The sequence below is a fragment of the Mobula hypostoma genome, chromosome X1 (assembly GCF_963921235.1).
Source record: "Mobula hypostoma chromosome X1, sMobHyp1.1, whole genome shotgun sequence".
In the NCBI taxonomy this organism is placed as follows: Eukaryota; Metazoa; Chordata; class Chondrichthyes; order Myliobatiformes; family Myliobatidae; genus Mobula; species Mobula hypostoma.
This window is the reverse complement of record NC_086128.1, coordinates 29,063,314-29,080,179: the sequence shown is the minus strand read 5'-3', so window position 1 is coordinate 29,080,179 and position 16,866 is coordinate 29,063,314. Positions and strand designations below refer to the sequence as shown.

The 16,866-nt window shown below is 43.7% G+C and overlaps 1 protein-coding gene across 1 annotated transcript in view; it reads right to left on the bottom strand.

The window, feature by feature from the left end:
• Positions 1-16,439, bottom strand: part of LOC134340288 (transcription factor CP2-like protein 1) — an 81,434-nt gene extending 64,995 nt beyond the window's left edge. The window contains exons 1-3 of the mRNA XM_063037339.1: positions 16,323-16,439; positions 6,353-6,504; positions 83-159 (exon numbers count right to left, since the gene is read on the bottom strand). Coding sequence (XP_062893409.1) covers positions 83-159; positions 6,353-6,504; positions 16,323-16,408 — 315 coding nt within the window. The 5' untranslated portion in view covers positions 16,409-16,439. The remainder of the gene's footprint in view (positions 1-82; positions 160-6,352; positions 6,505-16,322) is intronic.
• Between the last annotated feature and the right edge of the window lie 427 nt (positions 16,440-16,866).

Here is a 16,866-nt window from a genome sequence, read left to right as displayed (position 1 = left end):
CCGTGTTGACCATCGGCATCCGACTTTAATCCCAGTGTAACTTTGCTAGCATTCTTTCCTCCCACCTCTGTGTGGGACTCACCTTCAGCAGCTTCCCACTGAACTCCAGGAGTCCCCTTATATTCTGATTACACAGCATCCGGATCTCGTATGATTGACCTGAAAAGGAAACAGCCAATGTATGAGGTGTTTAGACCGAGTAATTTAAAACCATAAGACCATAGGACATTGGAGCAGAATGGGGACATTTGGCCCATTGAGTTTTCTTTGCCATTCTATCATTGCTGATTTGTTTTCCCTTTTAACTCCATTCTCCTGCCCTCTCTCTGTAACCTTTAACACCCAACCTCCGCTTTAAATATACCCAATGACTTGGCCTCCACAGCCATCTGTGACAATGTATTCCACAGATTCACCACCCTCTAGCTAAGTAAATTCTTCTTCGTCTCTATTCTAAAGGGACATCCTTCTTTTCTGAGGCTGTGCCCCCTGGTCCTGGACTCTTGCACTATTGCAAATACCCTCTCTATGTCCACTCTATCTAGGCCTTCTAATAGTCAGTCGGTTTCAATGAGATACCCCCTCATTTGTCTAAAATCCAGAGTGTAAAGGCTCAGAGCCATCAAATATTCCTCATACATTACCCCTTTCATTCCTGGGATCATCTTGGTAAACCTCCTCTGGATCTTCTCCAACACCAGCGCATCCTTTCTTTGATAAGGGGCCCAAAGCTTCTCACAATACTCCAAGTGCAGTCTGACCAATAACTTATAAAGCCTCAACATTACATCCTTGCTTTTATATTCTAGTCCTTTGGAGTTTAGAGGTCCTCTGTGCTCCTCCTTAAATCTCCACCGATTTACTACTGGATTAAAGTTCAAGGTTCAAAGTCCATTTATTATCAAAGTATATACAATCTTGAGATTTGTCTCCTTACAGGCAGTCACAAAACAAAGAAACCCAATAGAATCCATTAAAAAAAGACTGTCAAACACCCAATATGCAGAGAGAAAAAGAAACAAATCGTGCAAATAATAAATGTAAGCTAATAGCATTCAGAACTGAAGTCCATGAAAATGAGTCCACAGCCAGGAAGCCAGCAGCCGATCCAGTAGCACAGTCTCAGTTCAGTGCTACTTCAGGGCCCTGCCACCTCGATTTAGCCCGTTCCCAACCTTTCCAATTTGGTCTGGCACTTAAATTGAACAAACTTCGGCTCTTCTTTCACTCTCGTGCCCGGGCTCTGCCTTGACTCCGACTTGCTTCTGCTCACCTCGCCTCGGTTCCCCTGCATTGCATTGCCTCCAAGCTCACTCCAGCACTCGCGAAATATTGGCTCATTCCCTGCCCTCGTGCCCCGCCGCCTGTACATGCCACGCTGCACCTTCGAGATTTCAGTTCACACCACAAACATACCAGTTCATACAGGCAGTTCAAAAGCTCGACTCTGAAAGGGAAGTTACAGGTTATTGATTGCAGTAACTGTTTACTAGAAAAAATTATGATTAATGAAGATGTGGGCACGTGGCCAAGTGGTTAAGGCATTTGACTAGCGATCTGAAGTTCGTGAGTTCGAGCCCCAGCTGAGACAACGTGTTGTGTCCTTGAGCAAGGCACTTAACCACACATTGCTCTGCGATGACACTGGTGCCAAGCTGTATGGGTCCTAATGCCCTTCCCTTGGACAACATTGGTGTCGTGGAGAGGGGAGACTTGCAGCATAGGCAACTGCTGGTCTTCCATACAACCTTGCCCAGGCCTGTTCCCTGGAGAGTGAAGACTTTCCAGGTGCAGATCCATGGTCTCGCAAGACTAACGGATGCCTTTAATACTTAATAAAGAATTAGGACAATAGCAGTTATTAAACAGGTCCTGGGGATGATGTGTTTGTTACATGGGCAGACTCTTTTAAAGGCACAGGCATTCTGCACCAAATGGCCACCATTGAGTAGACTTGGACTTGTTTCCTGAGCATTCAGTAAATTCACAAGCATCCTCATTAAAACATACAACATTCTGTGAGGGCTCAGTTCAGAATATGTTTCTCCTGGCTGAGGAATACTATACCAAGGGTCAGACTAATGATAGGCTGCCTAGGACAGAAGAAAGAAATTCTTCTCTCTGAGGGTGTGGAGTCTTTGGTACCCTCTACCCTGGAGAGCGGAGGAGACTCAGTCATTGGTTGCATTCAAAGCAGAGGACTTTGCAGATGTTAGAAAGATGAAGGAATCCTGTGGCGGCACAGAAATGCAGCAGGTGGTGCTGCCGTCTCAGAGCTCCAATGGCCCAAGTTCGATTCCCGCCTTCAGCGCTTCACCCCACCCCCCCAAAATTAATTTAAGTGAAGTTTAACTAATTAAATACTCATTGCAGCAATTGTAACCATGAAACTAAAGGATAGCAAAATACAGAAGATGTTTGAGAGGAGAGAAAGCCTGTTATCCTTGCCTGGGCTGGCCTTCAGACTCACCAAGATGGCTGACTCTGCACCAACTGCCGAGTGCAAGGGAAATTAGATAAGGGCTGACATTGCTAGTGATGCTCACATCCCATGAATCAACATTTACTTATTTATTTAAGAGATTATAGCATAGAACAGGCTCTTCTGGTCCAGCGAGCTGTCCTGCCCACCAGCTCACCGATTTAAACTGAAAAAGAGGTCCTGAAAAGAGAATTTAGAGAACTAGGTTGAAAGCTGAGAAGCAGGATCTCCTGGATAGTAATTTCTGGATTGCTGCCTGTACCATGCACTAATGAGGGTAAAAACAGGATGATTTGGCAGATAAATGCGTGGCTGAGAAGCTGGTGCAGGAGGCAGGGCTTCAGGTTCTTTGATAATTGGGATCTTTTCTGGGGAGGTATGACCTGTTCAAAAGTGATGGATTGCACCTGAACCCGAGGGTGACCAATATTCTCTGGGGCAGGTTTGTTAGAGCTGTTAGGGAGGATTTAAACTAACGACAGGGGGGTGGGAATTGGAGTGAAGGGACTCAGGATGGTAAAAAAGTAAAGATAGCATGTAGTCAGACTGTCAGGAAGGGCAGGCAGGTGATGGGACTTAGTTGCAGCCAACAGGCTGAGTTTCAAATCATTAGGGATGCAGAATCAAAAAGAATAGCAAATTCGGTACTCAAGGTTTTGTATCCAAATGCGCGTCGTACAGTATAAGAAATGAGGTGGAAGATCTTGTTGCACTATTACAGATTGTCAGGTATGATGTTGTGGCCTTCACTGAATCATGGCAGAAGGGTGGTTGTAGTTGGGAGCTGAATGTCCAAGGTTACATGTTATATCGGAGGGATAGGAAAGTAGGCAGAGGGAGTGGTATGGCTCTCTGGTAAAGAATGGCATCAAATCAGTAGAAGGACGTGACATAGGGTCGGAAGATGTTGAATCCTTGCGTGTTGAGTGAAGAAACTGCAAGGGTAAAAGGATCCTGATGGCAGTTATATACAGACCTCCCAGCAGTGGCTGGGAGGTGGACCACATGTTACAACAGGAAATAGAAAAAGCAAATTAAAAGGGAAACGTTATGGTAGTCACGGGAGACTTTAACATGCAGGTCGATTGGGAAAATCAGAGTGAGTTTGTTGAACGCCTACGAGGTGGCTTTTTAGAGCAGTTTGTCATTGAGCCTACTAGGGGATCAGCTACACTGGATTGGGTGTTATGTAATGAACCTGAGGCATCTAGGGAGCTTGAAATAAAAGAACTCTTAGGAACCAGTGATCACAATATGATTGTGTTCAACTTGAAATTTGAAAGGGAGAAAGTAAAGTCTGATGTAGCAGTATTTCAGTGGAGTAAAGGAAATTACAGTGGTATGAGAGAGGAGTTGGCCAAAGTAAATTGGAAGGAGGTGTTGGCAGGGATGTCAGCAGAGCAGCAATGGCGTGTGTTTCTGGGGAAAATGAGGAAGGTGCAGGACATGTGTATTCCAAAAATGAAGAAATACTCAAATGGTAAAATAGCACAGCCGTGGCTGAAAAGGGAAGTCAAAGCTATTGTAAAAGCAAAAGAAAGGGCATACAACAAAGCAAAAATTAGTGGGAAAATAGAGGATTGGGAAGTTTTTAAAGACCCACAGAGAGCAACTAAAAAAATCATTAGAAGGGAAAAGATGAAATATGAAAGCAAGCTAGCAAATGATATCAAAGTAGATAGTAAAAGCTTTTTCAAGTATATAAAAAATAAAAGAGAAGTAAGAGTGGATATAGGACAGCTAGAAAATAAGGCAGGAGAAATAATAACGGGGGACAAGGAGATGGCTGATGAACTAAATGAGTATTTTGCATCAGCCTTCACTGTGGAGGACACTAGCAGTGTGCCAGATGTTGTCGTGTGTGAAGGAAGAGAAGTGGGTGCAGTTACTATTACAAAAGAGAAGGTGCTCAAAAAGCTGAAAGACCTAAAGGTACATAGGTCAGACCAGATGAACTGCACCCTAGGGTTCTGAAAGAGGTAGCATTACAGATTGTGGTAGCATTAGAAATGATCTTTCAAAAATCATTGGACTCTGGCATGGTGCCAGAGGACTGGAAAACTGCAAATGTCACTCCAGCCTTTAAGAAAGGAGGAAGGCAGCAGAAAAGAAATTATAGACCAGTTAGCCTGACCTCAGTGGTTGGGAAGATGTTGGGGTCCATTGTTAAGGATGAGGTGCATATTTGTATATTTGGACTTTCAGAAGGCCTTTGACAAGGTGCCACACATGAGGCTGCTTACCAAGGTAAGAGCCCATGGTATAACAGGAAAGTTACTAACATGGTTAGAGCATTGGCTGATTGGTAGGAGGCAGCGAGTGGGAATAAAAGAACCCTTTTCTGGTTGGCCGCCAGTGACTAGTGGTGTTCCGCAGGGGTCGGTGTTGGGACCGCTTCTTTTTATGCTAACATCAGTGATTTAGATGATGGAATAGATGGATTTGTTGCCAAGTTTGCAGATGATATGAAGATTGGCGGAGGGGCAGGTAGTGTTGAGGAAATAGGTAAGATGCAGAAGAACTTAGACAGATTAGGAGAATGTGCAAGAAAGTGGCAAATAAAATACAATGTTGGAAAATGCATGGTCATGCACTTTGGTAGTAGAAATAAACGTGCAGACTATTTTCTAAATGGGGAGAAAATCCAGGAATCTGAGATGCAGAGGGACTTGGGAGTCCTTGTGTAGAACACTCTAAAGGTTAACTTGCAGGTTGAGTTGGTGGTGAGGAAGACAAATGCCATGTTAGCATTCATTTCAAGAGGACTAGAATACAAGAGCAAGAATGTGATGCTGAGGCTTTATAAGGCACTGGTGAGGCCTCACCTTGAGTGTTGTGAACAGTTTTTGGCCTCTCATCTTAGAAAAGACGTGCTGGCATTGGAGAGGGTCCAGAGGAGGTTCACAAGGATGATTCCAGGAATGAAAGGGTTATCATACAGGGAACGTTTGATGGCTCTGGGTCTGTACTCACTGGAATTCAGAAGGATGAGGGGGATCTCATTGAAACCTTTCGAATGGATGTTTCCAACAATGGGAGAGTCTAGGACAAGAGGGCACAGCCTCAGGATAGAGGGGCGCCCTTTCAAAACAGAGATGAGGAGGAATTTCTTTAGCCAAAGGGTGGTGAATTTATGGAATTTGTTGCCACATGCAGCTGTGGAGGTGAGGTCGTTGGGTGTATTTAAGGCAGAGATTGATAGGTTCTTGATTGGCCATGGCATGAAAAGCTACAGGGAGAAAGACAGGAACTGGGGTTGAGGAGGAGATTAAAAAAAAAGGATCAGCCATGATTGAATGGCGGAGCAGACTTGATGGGCCAGATGGCCTAATTCTGCTCCTATGTCTTATGGTCTTATGGTCTTATGGTCTTAACACTAGCTTAATCACAGACTATTTACAATGAACAATTAACCCACTAACTGGTACGTCACTGGACTGTGAGAGGAAACCGGAGCACCCGGAGGAAACGCACACGGTCATGGGGAGAATGTAAGCACTCCTTACAGATAGTGCCAGAAATGAACTCTGAACTCCAGTACATACCGAGCTGCAACATGGCACCCCCACAGAATAAATAGAAAGACAGCTGGCGGAAGGATAATCTTAGTGGTAGCAAATCATAAATGCAAGAGATTCTGCAGATGCTGGAAATCCAGAGTAACACGCACAAAATGCTGGTCTCAAGTCTTGGCCCGAAACATCAACTCTATTCATTTCCATAGAGGCTGCCTGACCTGCTGAGTTCCTCCAGCATTTTGTGTGTGTTACCCTTTACTGAGGGTCTGCAGTGCAGCATTTTCTGTGGATGCCCGTGTTAGGAGTTGATTTCCTGTCTTGGTTAATACATCCTCTTTGCACCCCACCGTACCTTGATTGAGGTAGGTGAGTGTCTCCTCGTGCAGCTTCACGGCAGGTGAGGTGGCAGCACTCAAAATGTACTGGAAGCTGACAGCAGCGACCTCGTGGTCAGAAGAGAGCGTGGACTCCTCTTGCTTGAAAAGTGGTAGTGGCAGCATGTCCCTGAAAGAAGACAACCCGATCTTTATGTGGGACCAATATCCCTGTGGGCAGGTTTGCTAGACTTGCTGGGGAGGGTTTAAACTAATTTGGCAGCGGGGATGGGAGCTGGAGTGATAGGGCTGAAGATGGGGTAGTTGGTGTACAAGTAATAGCAGCGTGTAGTGAGACTGTGAGGAAGGACAGGCAGAAGATAGCACAAAATTGCAGTCAGTGAGATGAGTTATTGTGCAACAGGGGGCCAAAATCAAAAAGGCTGATGAATACAGGACTGGAAGTGTTACTTTTGAATGCATGCAGTATATGGAACAGGGTAGATGACCTTGTAGCACAGTTGTTACAGATTGGCAGGTATGATGTCGTGGGCACCTCCGAGTCGTGGCTGAAAGAAGATGGTAGTTGGGAGCTTAACATCCAAGGATACACACTGTATCAAAAGGACAGGCAGGTAGTCAGAGGGAATAAGATAGCTCTGTTGGTAAAAAAAATCAAATCAAATCCTTACAAAGAGGGGATATAGGATCGGAAGGTATAGTATCCTTGTGGGTAGAGTTAAGAAAGTGCAAGGGTAAAAAGACCCTGATGAGAGTTACATATAGGACCCCAAACAGTAGCCAAGATGCAGGATACAAATTACAATGGAGATAGAAAAGGGTGATGTTGCAGTAATTATGGAGGATTTCAACATGCAGGTAGATTGGGAAAATCAGGTTGGTACTAGATCCCAAGAGAGGGTATTTGTAGAATGCCTGCAAAATTGCTTTCTAGAGCAGCTTGTGGTTGAGCTCACTAGAGTAATGGAAATTCTGGACTGGGTGCTGTGTATTAGTGAGTTTACGGTTGATTGGAAGGGGACACTAGCAGGGATTATGGCAGAACAACAATGGCTGGTGTTTCTGGGAGCAGTTTTGGAAGGCGCAGAAGATACATCCCAAAGGTGAAGAAGCATTCTAAAGGGAGGATGAGGCAACTGTGGCTCTCAAGGGAAGTTAAAGACAGCATAAAAGCAAAACAGAGGGCATATAACGTAGCAAAGGTAGATTGACAGGGAAGGTAGAGGATTGGGAAGCTTTTAAAAAACAACAAAAGGCAACAAAAAAGCCACAACGAAAGAAAAGATGAAATATGAAAGAGGACATGACAAGTTTTTGTAGATGTATCAAGAGTAAAAGAAGAGATGAGTGGATATCAGACCACTGGAAGATAACGCTGTGGAGGTAGTAACAGAGGTCAAAGAAATGGCAGACAAACTTAATAAGTATTTTGCATCAGACTTCACTGTGGAAGACACTAGCAGTATGTCAGAAATTCAAGAGTGTCAGGGGGCAGAATTGAGTGTTGCTATTACTAAGGAGAAGGTGCTTGGAAAGCTCAAAAGTCTGAAGGCAGGTAAGTCACCTGCACTAGACGGACTGCAACCTAGGATTTTGGAAAAGGTAGCTGAAGAAATTGTGGAGACATTCGTAACATTCTTTCAATAATCACTAGATTCTGAAATTGTTCCAGACGACAGGAAATTTGCAAATATCACTCCACTCTTTAAGAAGGGAGAGAGACAGAAGAAAGGAAATTATAGGCCAGTGACTTCAGTGGTTGAGAAGATGTTGGAGCCAACTATTAAGGAAGAGGTTTTGGGGTACTCAGAGGAAAATGATAAAATAGGCCAAAGTCAGCATGGTTTCCTACAGGGGAAATCTTGCCTGACAAACCTGTTGGAATTCTTTGAGGAAATAACAAGCAAGATAGACAAAGGAGAGTCAGTGGATGTTGTTAATTTGGATTTCAGAAGGCCTTTGACAAGGTGCTGCACATGAGGCTGCTTAACAAGGTAAGAGTCCCTGGTATTGCAAGCATGGATAGAAGAATAGCTAACTGGCAGGAGACAAAGAGTGGGAATGAAGGGATCTTTTCTGGTTGGCTGCCAGTGCCTAGTGAGACTGCTTCTTTTCATGTTGTATAGTACATTAATGATTTAATGAAGTAATTGATGGCTTTGTCGCCAAGTCTGGGGACGATATGAAGATAGGTGGAGGGCGAGGTAGTGTTGAGGAAGCAACATGTCTGCAGAAGGATTTAGACGTTGGGGGAATGGACAAAGAAGTGACAGATGGAATATAGTGTAGGGACGAACATGGTCATGTGCTTCGGCAGATGGAATAAAGGCGTGAACTGTTTTCTAAATGGGGAGGATATTCAAAAATCAGAGGTGCAAAGGGACTTGTGAGACCTCATGCAGGATTCCCTAAAGGTTAACTTGCAGTTTGAGTTGGTGTTAAGGAAGTCAAATACAATGTTAGCATTCACTTCAAGAGGACAAGAATACAAAAGTAAGGATGTAATGGTGAGGCTTTATAAGATGTTCGTCAGACTAAATGGAGTATTGTGAGCAGTTTTGGGCACTTTGTCTAAGATTTTCATGCACAACAGTTTCTAGAGTTTACAGAGAATGATGCAAAAATCAGAAAAAATAAACGCCCAGTGAGCGACAGTTCTATGGGTGAAAACACCTTGTTAATGAGGTCTGTTCAGTAGTCTTATAACAGCAGAATAGAAGCTGTCTGAGTGGTACGTGCTTTCAGAAGTTCTTCCCTTCTGTCCAATGGAAGGGGGGAGAAGAGAAAATATCCCAAGTGAAAAAAGGTCTTCGATTATTTTGGCAGTTCTGGAGGAGGTGACATAATCGAGTCGAATTGAGATTATTGTCATATGCACTATTACAGTGAGATACAGGCACAATGAAAAGCTTGCTCATAACAGCGTCACAGGTTCAGATGACGCACAAAAGCATAAATCATAAATATATTACACATGACTGAAGAGAGAAAAAAGACTGCAAAACAGGAGGCAGTCTGTTGAGGTAGGGTTCGGGTTGTGTAGGTTGGTTCAAGAACCTGATGGTTATAGGAAATAAACTGTTGCTGAATCTACTGGTGTGAGACTTCAGACTTCCATACCTCCTGCCTGATGGTAGCAGAAAAAGGGCACCGTGTGTGTCAAATTAACAACTTAGAGAGAGTGCAGGAAAAGTTTGACAATGGAAAAGACAACAAGAAGTACATGGCAAAACAAGGGACTCATCCTTGCTTTTATACTCTAGTCCCCGTGAAATGAATGCTAACATTACATTTGCCTTCCTCACCACCAACTCAACCTGCTAATTACCCTATAAGGAATCCTGCACTTGGATTCCCAAATCCCTTTGCACCTTAGATTTTTGAATTTTCTCTCCATTTACTTCTCCTACCAAAGTGCATGACCATACACTTCCCGACACTGTATTCTATCTACCACTTCTTTGCCCATTCTCCTAATCTGTCTAAGTCCTTCTCTAACCTCTCTACTTCCTCAACACTACTTGTCTCTCCAGCTATCTTCATATTGTCTGCAAACTTTGCCACAACACCATCAATTCTGTCATCCAAGTGATTGACATACAACGTAAAAAGAAGCGGTCCCAACACGGACCTCTGTGGAATACCACTAGTCACTGGCAGCCACCCACAAAAGGCTCCCTTTATTCTCACTCTTTGCCTCCTGGCAATCAGCCACTGCTCTGTCCATGCTAGAATCTTTCCTATAACACCAAGGACCCTTAACTTGTTGAGCAGCCTCATGTGTGGCACCTTGTCAAGGGCCTCCTGAAAATCCAATTACACAGCATCCACTGATTCTTCTTTGTCTATCCTGTTTGTTATTTCTTCAAAGAATTCCAACAGATTTGTCAGGCAAGATTTTCCCTTGAGGAAACCGTGCTGACTGGCCAGTTTCATGATGTGCCTCCAAGTACCCGGAAACCACATCCTTAACAATTGACTCCAACATGTTCCCTACCATAGAGGTCAGACTGACTGGCCTATAATTTCTGCCTCTCTCCTTTCTTGGAGTGATATTTGCAATTTCCCAGTCTTCAGGAACCATTCCAGAATCTAGTGATTCTTGAAAGATCATTAATAATGCCTTCAAATTCTCTTCAGTCAAATCTTTCAGAACCATCTGGTCCAGGTATTTATCTACCTTCATACCTTTCAGCTCCCTAAGCACCTCCTCTCTAGTAATGACAACTTCACACACTTCTGCCCCCTGACACTCTCAAACTTGCAGCATACCGCTAGTGTCTTCCACAGTGAAGACCGGTGCAAAATACTTATTCAGTTCATCTGCTATTTCCTTATCCCACATTACTACCTCTCCAGCATCATTTTCCAGCGGTCTGATATCTACCCTCACCTCTCTTTCACTCTTTATATATCTGAAGAAACCTTTGGTATCCTCTTTAATATTATTGGCTAGCTTACCTTTGTATTCCATCCTTTCCTTCTTTATGAGTTTTTTAGTTGCCTTCTGTTTGTTTTTAAAGGCTTCCCAACCCTCTAACTTCACATTAATTTTTGTTGCATTATATGCCCTCTCTTTGGCTTTCATGTTGGCTTTGACTTCTCTTGCCAACCATGGTTGCATCATCCTGCTTTTAGAATATTTCTTCTTCTTTGGGATGTATCTATTCTGCACCTTCTGAATTGCTCCCAGAAACTCCTACCATTGCTGCTCTACCGTCATCCCTGCTAGTGTTCCCTTCCAATCAATTTTGGCCTTCTCCTCTCTCATACCTCCATAATTCCATTTACTCCACTATAATACTGATATATCTGACTTTAGCTTTTCCTTCACAAATTGCAGGGTGAATTCTATCATATTATGATCACTGTCTCCTAAGGGTTCCTGTACCCTAAGCTCTCTAATCAGTTCTGGTTTATTGCGCAATATTCAATCCAGAATAGCTGATCCCTTAATTGGCTCAACCATGAGCTGCTCTAAGAAGCCATCACATAGGCATTCTACAAATTTTCTCGCTTGGGATCCAGTGCCAATCTGATTTTCCCAATCTACCTGCATATTGAAAACCTCCATGACTATTGTAAACACGAGGAAATCTGCAGATACTGGAATTTCAAGCAACACACATAAAAGTTGCTGGTGAACGCAGCAGGCCAGGCAGCATCTCTAGGAAGAGGTACAGTCGACATTTCGGGCCAAGACCCTTCGTCAGGACTAACTGAAAGAAGAGCTAGTAAGAGATTTGAAAGTGGGAGGGGGACGAGGAGATCCAAAATGATAGGAGAAGACAGGAGGGGGAGGGATGGAGCTAAGAGCTGGAAAGTTGATTGGCAAAAAGGATACGAGAGGATCATGAGACGGGAGGCCTAGGGAGAACGAAAGGGTGGGGTGAAGCCCAGAGGATGGGCAAGGAGTATAGTGAGAGGGACAGAGGGAGAAAAAGGAGAGAGAGAAAAAGAATATAATAATAAATAAATAAATAACGGATGGGGTACGAGGGGGAGGAGGGGCATTAGCGGAAGTTAGAGAAGTCAATGTTCATGCCATCAGGTTGGAGGCTACCCAGACGGAATATAAGGTGTTGTTCCTCCAGCCTGAGTGTGGCTTCATCTTTACAGTAGAGGAGGCCGTGGATAGACATATCAGAATGGGAATGGGACGTGGAATTAAAATGTGTGGCCACTGGGAGATCCTACTTTCTCTGGCGGACAGAGCGTAGGTGTTCATCGAAACGGTCTCCCAGTCTGTGCCGGGTCTCGCCAATATATAAAAGGCCACATCGGGAGCACCGGACGCAGTATATCACCCCAGCCGACTCACAGGTGAAGTGTCGCCTCACCTGGAAGGACTGTCTGGGGCCCTGAATGGTGGTAAGGGAGGAAGTGTAAGGGCATGTGTAGCATTCATTTTCATTTTCTATCTCCCATTGTAATTTGTAGACCACATCTTTGCTACTGTTCAGAGGTCTGTATATAACTCCCCCCAGGGTTTGTTTTTACCCTTGCAGTTTCTTAACTCTACCCGCAATGATGCTACACCTTCTGATCCTATGTCCCCTCTTTCTAATGATTTGACTTCATTTTTTACTAACAGAGCAACCCACCCCCCTGCCTACCTGCCTGTCCTTTTGATACAATGCATATCCTTGGACGCTAAGCTCCCAGCTATAATCTTCTTCCAGGCATGATTCAGTGATGCCCACAACATCATACATTCCAATCTGTAACTGTGCTGCAAGTTCATCTACCTTATTCTGTATACTGTGTGCATTCAAATATAACACCTTCAGTCCTGTATTTATCGCCCTTTCAGTTCTGTCCCCCTTTTACATTGCATCTCATCCCGTTGACGGCAACTACGTCCTATCATTTGCCTCTCCTTGCTAGCAGGTTCACTACACACTGCCTCTATTTGTAAACCAACTACTCCACCCTCAGCCCTATCACTCTGGTTCCCATCCACCTGCCAAATTAGCTTAAATCCTCCTGAACAGCTCTAACAAACCTGCCTGCAAGAATATTGATTCCCCTTCGGGTTCAGGTGTAACCCATCCCTTTCGTACAGGTCATACCTTCCCCAGAAGAGATCCCAATGAACAAACGGGCCGAAATGCTTTATCAGGGCGCTGATAAACTTTATTTGTCACATGTATGTTGAAACATACAGTGAAATCCTTCGGGTACTAGGGTAGGTAGTGGATACAGAAGAGAGGAAACTGTGTGGTCTAGGTTAAGGCTGGGACACTGTGCATTAAACAAAACATTGAAAATGATAGGGAAACACCAGACAGGATTGTGTGAGGAATGTCAGGAAGAGGAGTCAGTAGAACATGTAGTTCTGAGTTGCAGGAAGTATGGGATACAGAGATAGATGATGAGAATTAAACTAAGGGAATTGGGGGTGCAGGAATTCACATTAAAAGAGTTGCTGGGCATGGGTGAGAGAGCACGTCTGGGTAATTTTAGCTTTCTTAAGGGGTACAGGGTTTTTTTTTTATAGGATATGACGGATAAGCAGGAATAGGGTACTAGGATGGCCAAAGATGGGAGGATAAAGTGTAGGTTAGGGTATGTGTGTGTGTGTGTGTGATTGGGTGAAGGGATTTAGAATGTAAGTCTATTGCACACTCCAGAGCAGAGGGTGGCGGTAATGCACCGTTAAGCTGGGTGCCAACCGCCGTAAAACAAGACGGAGAAGAAGAGGAAGAAGAACAAAAGGATTGTACTGGGAGCAGCCTGCATGTGTCACCTTGCTTCCGGTGCCCACAGCTCACTAACCCTACCCTAACCACAGATCTTTGGAATGTGGGAGGAGACCAAAGCATCTGGAGGAAATCCACGTGGTTACAAGGAGAAAGGACAAGCTCCCTACACACAGGGCAGGAGCCAATCAATGATTGGTGGCGCTGTAAAGTGACTGCACTAACCGCTATGCTGCTGACTGCTCCAACAGAGCAAAAAGAAGAGAAATTCATTTACAAGAGACCTACAAATGCTGAAACCTGGAGCAACCAGCAACCTGCTTGAGGACTCAGTGGGAAGCAGGAATTGCTGATGTTTCAGGTCCTGAAGCAATATTTTAACCTCAGACATCAACAGTCCTTTCCACCCACAGACACTGCTCCACCCATAAGACTATAAGGCATAGGAGAAGAATTAGGCCTTTCGGCTCTTCGAGTCTGCTCCAGTGTTCCTTCATAGCTGATTTATTATCCCTTGCGATCTCATTCTCCTGCCTTTTCCCTGTAAATGTTGACCCAATGAGCTCCTCCAGCAGATTGTTTAAGAGGAGAAATTAACTCTGAAGTAGCTGCTTTTGATGGTTGTGTGAAAGATGTACAATTGGCAGGCTAGAGTTATCAGGAATGAGATTTTTCGTAATTAAGACAAGGTTGGGTTTAAAAAGATGATGATTATTTTCATAGAAGAATTATGGAACTAGGAAAGTTTTGGACAATGAATCTTTATTTATTCACAGGTCGTGCAATTACTGTCTTGAACTAAATGTCTTAGTTGTTCGCAAGAATAATCCCGGGAATGAAAGAGTTAACGTATGAGGAGCATTTGATGGTCCTGGGCTTGTACTCACTGATGTTTAGAAGAAGGTGGTTGGGGGGGGGGGGGTTGTGGAAATCTCATTGAAACCTATTGAATATTGAAAGGCTGAGATAGAATGGATATGAAAAGGAGTCTAAGACCAGAGGGCACAGCCCAGGAAAAGAGGGATGTCCATTTAGAAGCGATATGAGGAGGAATTTCTTTAGCCAGAGGGTGATAAATCTGTGGAATTCATTGCCACAGATGGTTGTGGAGATCAAGCCATTGGGTATAAAGTGGAAGTTGGTGGGTTCTTGGTCAGTCAGGGTTAGAAGGCAGGAGAATGAGGTTGAAGAGGAAAATAAATCCACCATGATTAAACAGTGGAGCTGCCTCGATGTGCTGAATGACCTAATTTTGCTCTGTTTCCTATGGCCTTAAAACATCTCTTCTCAGATAAGAGTCCCAAAACTGCTCACAATACTCCAAACACAGTATAACTGATTGATGCCTTCTAAAGTCTCAGCATCATTTCCTTGCTTGTGTATTCTAGTCCTCTCGAAATGAATGCTAACATTGCACTTGCCTACCTTACCACCGGCTCAACCTGTAAGTTAACCTTTAAGTCCCTTTGCACCTCTGATTTCTGAATTTTACTCCCAGTTTAAAGTATAGTCTGTGCCTTTATTCCTTCTGCCAAAGTGCATGACCGTACACTTCCCAACACTATGTTCCATCTGCCACTTCTTTCCCCATTCTCCTAATCTGTCCAAGTCCTTCTGGAGATTCCCTTCCTCCTCAACACTACCTGCTGCCCCCCCACCCCCCATGTATCTTTGCATCATCTGCAAACATGGCCAGGTATGGGACAGAGATAGTTTTATGTTGAATGACTCTTTAAACTAAAGGCCAAACTGCTCTTTCAGGCAGACGTGAAATATTATCCTGGTATTACTTTGAAAAAGTGCAGGGGAGCTTCCCCTCAACCAACCCCCAAACAGAAACCACCTGTCCTTAATCACTAGTGCCTGGTGAGAAAGCAGAACTTATGGGTATAGGTTAAGTGAGCTAGGGCTTGCCTCTTTGGAATGAAGGAGGATAGCTGATTTGATAGAGAGATACAAGATGATAAGAGGCATTAATCAAGTGGAAAGCTAGAGACTTTTTCCCAGGGTGGAAATGGCTAATACGAGACGGCATACTTTTAAGGTGACTGGAGTAAAGTGTAGGGGGATGTCAGAGGTAAGTATTTTACTCAGAGAGTGGAGGGAAGGGTTAGATTGATTTTAGAGTATGTTGAAAGGTCAGCACAACATTGACAGCCAAAAGGCCTGTACTGTGTCATAATGTTCTAGGTTCTATGTAATTAGTCTGTGGGATCTTGCTCTCTGCATCTCACCTTCTGCATCTCCTACATTCAAAGTTCAAAGTGAATTTATTATCTAAGTACATATATGTCACCACATAATACCTTGAGATTCACTTTCTAGCAGTATTTACAGAAAAATGAAGAAATACAATTGAGTTTATGAAAAACAATACATAATAAAGACTGACATCCATTTGCAAAAGATGACCAATCGTGCCAACAATAAATAAGTAACACTGAGAACATGAGTTGTAGTGTCATTGAAAGTGAGGCTATAGGTTGTGAAGTCAGTTTCAGCGTTGAGGAGAATGAAGTTATCCACACTGGCTCAGGAGCCTGATGGTTGTAGGGTAATAATAACTGTTCTTGAACCTTCTGATGTGGGACCTTGTAACTTTGTAGTTTGTAATTTGGACAAGTGTTGTGGCACTCTAGAGGGGCTCTTCCTTAGTCTAATATTGCAAGGAGACACTTATAATCACATAACGCAAATCTCAAAGTGTATTTATCTTTCAAAAAGAGAACTCTCAATATCACATCAATACATTGGATCATGCTGAATACAACATGCCCTTACTCACCTGCCTCCACTGGTATTGACATATTGGTGGTAGTGTTCAGTTTGAGCTGGCCAGTAATGCTCAGTCTGGTTGTGCCAGTATAACATGGTTCTTCTGCGTGTTCTCTGCAGCGGTAAAGTTCCAAGGGCCAGTAGGTGTCTGCAGGTCGTCAGCCGGAGCTGGAAGCTGAGAACCTGAGCCCAAGCCCTTATATCCTGCCTGACAACAGGTTCAGTGGGAGGGAGTGGGTGGAAAGTTCTATGCAGCAATTTGCATGCAAATACAAATCACACAAGCCCCTCAGGCATTTCAGATGAATAATCCATCCACGCCCAGGGAAATCCTGGCAAACAGTCCAAGATATTCTTGCAACAATTTAAATCAAATTTGAAAAAAAATTCTGGCACAACTTTGCTTTTCCTTATTTCATTGAACTACTTGATTTATTTTCATTTTATGTCATAAGATTACAAATGATCACTGGCAAAGTAGCAGAAATTAATTTTATTTTAGGCCAAATATGATGGCAGACTATAGTATTATTGGTAAGACTCTGAAGTGTGGA